Source organism: Capsaspora owczarzaki (genome assembly GCF_000151315.2).
Source record: "Capsaspora owczarzaki ATCC 30864 unplaced genomic scaffold supercont2.5, whole genome shotgun sequence".
Lineage (NCBI taxonomy): Eukaryota > Filasterea > Ministeriida > Capsasporidae > Capsaspora > Capsaspora owczarzaki.
This window is the reverse complement of record NW_011887296.1, coordinates 970672-978670: the sequence shown is the minus strand read 5'-3', so window position 1 is coordinate 978670 and position 7999 is coordinate 970672. Positions and strand designations below refer to the sequence as shown.

At 54.5% G+C, this 7999-nt stretch overlaps 1 protein-coding gene across 1 annotated transcript; it reads left to right on the top strand.

Annotated features, from left to right (window-relative positions):
* Positions 1-310: 310 nt before the first annotated feature.
* CAOG_03740 (SCR repeat-containing protein/PTK2 protein tyrosine kinase) lies at positions 311-7864 on the top strand. Its single transcript, XM_004363411.2, has 5 exons — positions 311-384; positions 1280-1676; positions 1776-6995; positions 7090-7165; positions 7334-7864. The coding sequence occupies exons 2-5, from the start codon at positions 1374-1376 to the stop codon at positions 7603-7605; spliced, it is 5871 nt and encodes a 1956-aa protein (XP_004363468.1). The 5' UTR covers positions 311-384; positions 1280-1373; the 3' UTR covers positions 7606-7864.
* The last annotated feature ends 135 nt before the right edge of the window (positions 7865-7999 follow it).

Sequence of the window (7999 nt, the reverse complement as noted above, 5' to 3'; positions counted from 1 at the left end):
GCCGGGCCCCCCCCCCCTTTTTTTTTTCGACTTTATGAGCGCACACTCCAAAATAGGGCGTCTCATTTAAAAGCAACTCCCTCGCCATTTTAAGGCTCCGCTTCCGCGTTTTCCATGCGTTGATTTTCGCTCCTTCCATGTGTCCCGCTTCTCCTGCTCGCCATGCCTGTTATTCGTGATGCTCCTCTCGCATTGTACCTTGCTGCCTGGCTTTTCGAAGCATGTGTCTTTTTCACATTTCGTGCGAAAAATCACATTGAGCGACAACCAATCCTCGTTTGGGAAACGCTCATTTTATTTTTTTGTAAATTTTGCTTTTTGTTTACTTTTATTTGGGTTTGGCTCGTTTTTTCATTATCTGGACCCAAGCTTTTGCTTCTTTTTGTGAGTCGCCTTCACGCTGTCTCTCCTTCCTCTCTCTCGCCTTCCTGCTGCTATGTGCAGCCTGTGTGTCCCTAGTTGGTATCTTGTACTCCTCCAGCTGCGCGTCCCAACAGTCCAGTGACTCAGGCCAGCTTGCGGTCCACTACCGCTTGTTCCATGTTTTTTTTTTCAATTGTTTTTTTTTTGTGTTACGGTCTTGCTTTGCCTCCCATCGTTCTGCCCTCTGGCTTGCGCTCTTGCGCTTGCATGTGTGTGTATGTGTGCGTGTGCTTATGTTCTCGTTGATTCCTTCTCTTCTCTCCCTCGCTCTGGCGATTCGTTTTGCTTGCTCTTTTTTCCCGTTGATTTTTTTTTTTTTTTTTGCTTGCTTTTTCCCTACCAACCCCACAACCGCTCCTCGCTCGCTCGCTACCTCCCTCGAGGGACGAGAATCAGCCGCCAGCAACGCGAGCACAAACACCGCAACCAACCACCCTTGCCCTCTCTTGCAGCGGAGTGCTCTGCTGCAGCGAAGGAGCGAAGGCGAGCAACTGGTTTCTCCACTCCTGCATTGACAATTTTCGCAATGGGGTGTTTTTTTCATAATTTTTTGGATTTTTTTTTTTCTTCTTCTTCTTCTTCTTCTTCGTCTTCTTGTCAACCTCCTTCGATCGCGTTCCTTCGCTCTGCTTCCCCACTCGGGAGGACCCATCTACCAACATCTACTCCAGTCGCGATTTGTCCCATGCAGCTTCTTCAGTCCGACCCTGCCGTTCTCACCCACCAAACAAAACCTCTCAATTCGTTCCAATTGTTGTTGTTTACACTCAATCGAGTCAAGTTGGTTTTTTGCAATTTCCCGTCGTCAATTTCGACTCACCTCCTGTCTGCATTTGTGTTGTGACTTTGATGACAGGGATTCGTTGATTGAGGCTTCGCGATAACACTTGAAAACCCCAAATTCATTTATTGCACAATCTTTCGTCCACTACAAGCGACCCCCAGGTCAAATGCGATCGCAACGCGCCGTGCTGCTGGCGGCACTCGCCCTGGCCTTGACGGTCGCGGATGTTCAGGCTCTGGGCACGCTCACGATGAGGTTTGGGTCGATTACCGGAAGAGGGAACTGCGACTCGTCCATCTTTGCCAACTATCCGAAGTGCGACTACAAGATTGATACGCTCTACTTTTACAACAACAACAATGCGCAGACGGAAAAGACAGGGTCTTTCTCTGCTGGTGAAATTGAGAATAACGACAACCCGTCCTACAGTTATACCTTCAGTTCCATTACCATCGGAAACAACTTTGGGGTATGTTTGGCCTTCGTTCTCATGTTCGCTGATTGTTGCCTGTTTGTTGATGCTTTGACCCTTGAACTCACGGAAGTCGTGGTTGGACCTTCCATTCAGGGTACAATTGGCCTCTACATGACTCTGAGGGACGTTGATACCACCACGGACGACATGGGGTCGGCATCGACGACTTTCACCATTTCCCCTCAGCCAACCTTCACCTCCGTAAACATCCCAAACCCTGCTAACGCATGGCCGTATGTCAACTATATTACTGTTCAGTACACGTTTACGTGCCAAGCAAACTACTACGGACAATACTGCGTCATTAATTGCGTCGTCAATTCTGGCGGCTGCACATCCTGCGGATCCACTGGATGCCTTTCCTGCCTCACTGGCTACACTCTTAACGGTGGGTACTGCAACCTTGTCGACAATTGGTGCACTGCCCCGGCAATCTCGAATGGTATCCGAACTTGCCCCAATACAGTGGGAAGCTCATGCACCACGACATGCAATCTCGGGTACACCTTGGCCCCGAACACCTATCCGGTGGCCACGTGTCAGTCAAATCGAGCTTACAATATACCAGTCGGCACGTGTATCTGGAATGTCAACTTTTGCCCGCCTCTGTCGCTTCCCAACGGCACAATCACACTCTCGGACTCGCGAGCGATCTCAAGTGTGGCCATGTTTGACTGCGCCCCCGGATTTGCCCTTTCTGATCCGTCAGTGACGGCGCAGTGCCAGGCAAACCAACAATGGGATCAAGCCGCTCCAACTTGCGTCGACAAGTGCATCATTTCGACAAGCGTTGGGGGTGGTGTTCGCCCGGCGTGCAACAACACCTTTGGCGGTGGCGTTTGCACCACGAGCTGCAATGTTGGCTATGTGCTCCGCGCCGGCACTGCAGCCTCCACCACGTGCCAAGCCAACGGCTACTGGTCGGCCGGCAACCCTGGCGTCTGTGATCTCAACCTCAACTACTGCACGACGCCGCTGGTCGCCCCGGTCAACGGCTCTTTCAGCTGCAACAGCTCATCCTCCATCTATTCACGATGCAGTTACAGCTGCAACACTGGTTACACGCTGTCAAGCTCGGCCAGCTCGACTTGTAATGTGTTGGGCACTTGGGAGGGCACTCCGCCAACTTGCATCTGGAACAACTCTTTCTGCCCCACGCTCAATCTGCCATCGGGCTCTGTTGCTTATACCGCCGTCCAGTCCTTCCAAAGTGTCGCCACCTTCTCTTGCAACGCGAATTATGCCAACTTGGACCCGTCTCGCACTGCAGTCTGCCGCTCCGATTCAACCTGGTCGACCACTCCCCCAACCTGCACCAACACCTGCACCATTCCGTCGGTGTCGGTTGGTGGTGGCTCTCGCACGTGTCCAGGAACGACAACCACAGTGTGCACCACCACCTGCAACACTGGCTATGTCATCCGACCAGGCACCGCGGCCAGCACAACCTGCCTCGCCTCGAATGCAACCTGGTCCGCTGGCGACCCGGGTGTGTGCGACCTCAACACGGCCCACTGCTCGCCGCTTTTGGTGAACAATGGTGTTTTGACGTACACCAACTCTCAAGCGTACCAGAGCGTGGCCAATGTGACTTGCAACGTCGGGTACAACAACTCCAACCCCTCGCTCACCACCACCTGCCAAGCAGCCCAGACGTGGTCGACTGCGCTGCAGAACTGCACTCTGATTCCAAACTTTTGCGCAGTCCTGCCGCCGCTGCTCAATGGGTCTGTCGCGTACTCGAGCGGGCAGTCGCTCCAAAGTGTGGCCACCTTCAGCTGCAAGACGGGTTTCGTCGCGTCTGGTCCTTTGACGGCAACGTGCCAGTCCAGCCAGACTTGGAGTGATGTTTCGCCCACCTGCGAACTGTCGCTCACTTTTTGCCCAACGCTGTCACTGGATCAAGGAACAGTCGCATACTCCAACAGCCAGGCCTTCCAGAGCTCGGCTACCTTCGCTTGCACGTCCCCTGGGTACGTTCTTTCCAACACTTCAGCAGCCGTCTGCCGTGCTGACGGTACGTGGTCCCCGACACCCACATGCATCTCGTCGTGCATCATTCCAGACGTTGGCGGTGGCGTGCGCTCGTCTTGTGATCCCACTTTTGGAACGGGCAATTGCTCGACTGTGTGCAATTCCGGCTACATCCTCCGTGCGGGGACGGTGGCCTTTGCCGCGTGCCAGGCGACCGGTGCTTGGTCTCCATCTGCACCCGGTGTCTGCGACTTGAATCCGAACTACTGCTCGACAAAGACGGCGCCGTCTGGTGGTCTCATGAGCTGCACAAACGCCTTCACGCTGGGATCGGTCTGCACATTCTCGTGCTTGAATGTCGGCTACACGTTTTCGGGATCAAACAGTTTCACATGCACGGAGGTCAATCAAGCAACTGGCGCATGGACTGGCGGTTCTGCGCCCATGTGCACGCGGAACACTGCACTGTGTTCGCCACTCAGCCTCCCCAATGGTAGCGTCACGTACAGCGACTCTCAGGCCTATCAAAGCGTTGCAAGCTTCCAGTGCGACGCAAACTTTTTCAACCCAACTCCGTACACCCTTTCTTGCGTCAATACAGACACTTGGAATGGCACCGCCCCGACATGCGTGAACGCGTGCACCATTCCCTCGACAAGTGTCGGTGGTGGTAGTCGTACGAGCTGCACTGCTGCGTTCAACTCCGTGTGCTCTACCGTCTGCGATACTGGCTACATGATTCGCATCGGAACTGCAGCAACAACAACATGCCGGGCCAACGCGACTTGGTCGAGTGGCGATCCGGGCGTGTGTGACCAGGATGCCAACTACTGTCCACCGCTCCTGATTGCCAACGGTGCATCGAGTCACTCGGCCGGCTTGACCTTCCAAAGCACTGCGACCGTGGCATGCAACGTTGGGTATCGCAACACGACAGCCGTGTTTTCTTCTACCTGTCAATCCGATCGTCAGTGGTCAGCAGTGACCAACTGCACTGCCATTCCAAACTTTTGCCCGGGGTGGGTTATCTGGTTTGGGAATGCGAGCTACTCGAATGGACGCCAGCTGGGCAGTGTCGCATCGTTTTCGTGCAATCCCGGGTATTCGAGCCCGACTGTGTCCGTCACAGCTACCTGCCAAGCGAGTGGCACCTGGTCGAACTCGGGGCCAACCTGTGAAGCAATTCCAAATTACTGCAGCACGTTGCGTCTCAACCAAGGAACTGTCACTTTCTCCGTTGGGCAGCAGGTCTCGAGCTTGGCAACGTTTGCCTGCAAACCCGGCTTCCAGAACACAAACCCGTCCCTCAACCTGACTTGCCAGACAGATGCGACTTGGTCAGGGACAATGCCACTTTGCCTCGCCAAGCCAGACTGGTGCCCGTCTATGGATGTGACTGCAGGCACCGTGGCTTACACGCAGGGTCGGAAATACCAAAGCCAAGCGAGCGTGACCTGCTCTGTCGGTTACTCGCTCAGCGGGCCAAGTGTCGCGACCTGCCTTGCCAACGCAACGTGGTCGGCTGCTCTGACGTGTAACATCATCCTGAACTTTTGTCCACTCGTCAACACCGACTCTGGCGTCATGGTCTCTTACTCACAGAGCCAAGCTTATGGCAGCGTCGCCTCGTTTACCTGTCCGTTTGCATACTTGCCCCCGAGCTACGCGAGTGTGTCGTGCGAGGCCAATCAAGCGTGGTCTGCGTCTCCGCCGAGCTGCACCAAAGATCCGAACTGGTGCCCAACACTCGACCGTCCGACGAACGGACAAGTTAGCTGTTCGGCACAAAGCTCACTGTCATCGGTGTGCTCCTTCTCTTGCGATGGTGGGTTTTTGCTCAATGGAACCACCGGGACGACCTGCATGACGGGAAAGTCTTGGTCTGTCGCGTCTCCGGTTTGCGACGTTGATCCTACGTCGTGCTCAGCGCTAAACCCAATGCACGCAACGTTAACGACATGCTCTCGATTGATTAATGGCACGTGCACCATGTTCTGCAATGAGGGCTACGCTCAAGTCAGCGGCGACAGCACTCGCAAGTGCATCATGACCGAATCTGGTCCCGTCTGGCAAGGAGAGTTGCTCAACTGTGTGACGATTGCAAATTACTGTCCGTCTGCGGGGTTGCTGCATGGCTCTGTCTCCTCAACTGCTCGAGACGTGGACGCTCTCTTGCAGTTCGATTGCAGCCAGGGCTACGAGCTCCACGGTGCTTCGAGTAGCGTTTGCACCACTAAAACGAGTTCGGAGGGCGAGTGGCTTCCTCCGCTGCCCATCTGCCAGTTGGTGCCGACTTCGAGCGACACTCCGGATGCTGACGGTGCCTCTGGCGGCTCGGTGGCTCCCATTGCTGCCGGCGCTGGCGCTGGTGGAGCCGTCCTGCTCATTTTGCTGCTCGTGCTTCTTCTCGTCCGCCGTCGGCGCGCTCGGCAGCAGCAGCAGGCTGATGGTGCAGAAAAGCTCGCCAATCTGGAGAGCATTCGATCTGCCAGCTTCCCAATGCAACCCTTGCCCAATGATTTGTATGCCGCACCCGGGCGGCCATCCCTTGTGTCGCAGCGATCACAGCAATCGCTTGGTGCACAGTATGCGTCTCAGCCAGCCGGTCCAGGCCTCTACGAGCAGTCCTTTGGGCAGTATGCGACGCGGCCTGCCGCCAGCCAAGGGCACTACGAGCCAGTTGCCGCCAGAGTCGACGAGGACATTTATGCCGAGTATTCAGAGATGCCGGACGACTCGTGCATGTGCTACGAAGAGACCTCGAGTTTGCATTCGATGCGCTCTGTCCTGCGTCTGGGTGATGTTCTCGGATCCGGCGAGTTTGGAATGGTCCAACTGGGCAGCATTCCGGCGCTTGATGTGCCTCGAATTGGGCGCGCGCTCCTCCAGCCAAACCAAGCGGCGCTAATGGTAGCTGTGAAACTTCTCAAGGAGAATGCGGATGATAAATCGCGTCGCGACTTTTTGGCCGAGGCCGAAATGATGTCCCGCTTCCGCCATCCAAACGTTGTGCTTGCCATCGCCGCCTTGGTCGAAACATCGCCCAACATGCTCGTGCTCGAGTACATTCCGTACGGTGACTTGCGTGGCCTTCTCGTCAAGTCCGCATCCCTCAACTGCTTGTGGTCGGGCGCGGAATTCGCCCGCGTGCTTTCCCAGGTGGCGGCCGGCATGGCGTACCTCGGCACGCTTCGTTTTGTGCACCGTGATCTTGCTGCACGCAACTGCTTGGTGGGCTACAACCTCGCGGTCAAGATTTCCGACTTTGGTCTCTCGCACACTCTCTCCGAAGAATCAGAGTACTATCGCATGCAGACTCGAGGCAAGCTTCCTTTGAAGGTATGCGCAGAGTGGCTGTTCGATGGATGCGTTATTGGTGCGTTGAAAAGTCGAGAGTTGCTCACTGTTTGTTTGCGTCTTCTTTTCTCGGCAGTGGATGGCCATTGAATCCATCCTGTTCCGCAAATTCTCCGTCCTGTCCGATGTTTGGAGCTTTGGCGTGCTCGCTTGTACGTGCCTATCTCGCAGAAATTTTGCTGTCGGGTTGGAGGAGAAATCAGGGCGAAACTGGGCTTTGTTGATTGTTGTTGTTGTTTTGTTTTGAACTTGCTGACCATTGCTTCTGCTTTTGTTTATTTTGTCGATGCGCCTTTGAATTTTCATGCGCTGTGGCACAGGGGAGGTGTACAGCTATGGTGCTGGGCCGTATGGTGCGATCACTGGCGCAGAGTTGGTCCAGTTCCTTGAACAAGGCAATCGGTTGCCGCAGCCGCCCACTTGCTCGGCGGATGTATATTCCCTCGTGACGCAGTGCTGGTCCTACGAGCCGAACGAGCGACCCAACTTTAACATGCTTCACGACTTTTTCGCCGGTCAACACGGAAACGCTCCGACTCGCGATATTGGCGCTCTGGTGGCTGGTGCGGCCAAGACTGTCAGCTATGCATGAGGGCTCTCGGCATAGTCGTCTGACATGCAGCTGTTTTTGGATTACCAAGCGGGCCTTGGGATGGGCGCGATTTCTTTCCAATGGGTGATTTTGTTTGGTTTTTTTTTCCGCCACATTGGTTTCTGTTTCGTTGCGATTGAATGTTCGTTTCGTTTTTGTTTTTTTCATGTTCATTCTCTTTCTCTATTCCCCTCTGTTGCTTGCCATCGTGCGATGCCTTCTCTTGGCGACGCTTTTTCAAATAGAAGTAGTTCATGTACATGCTTTTTGGTGATTATGAGTCAAGTCCGTCTCGATCTCGCCTTGACTTGCAGATACATTTGATTGTGCAGATACATTTGATTGTGGTCAAACACTGGTTCTTGGTTTCCAATTTCACTCAAAGTCAGTTCAC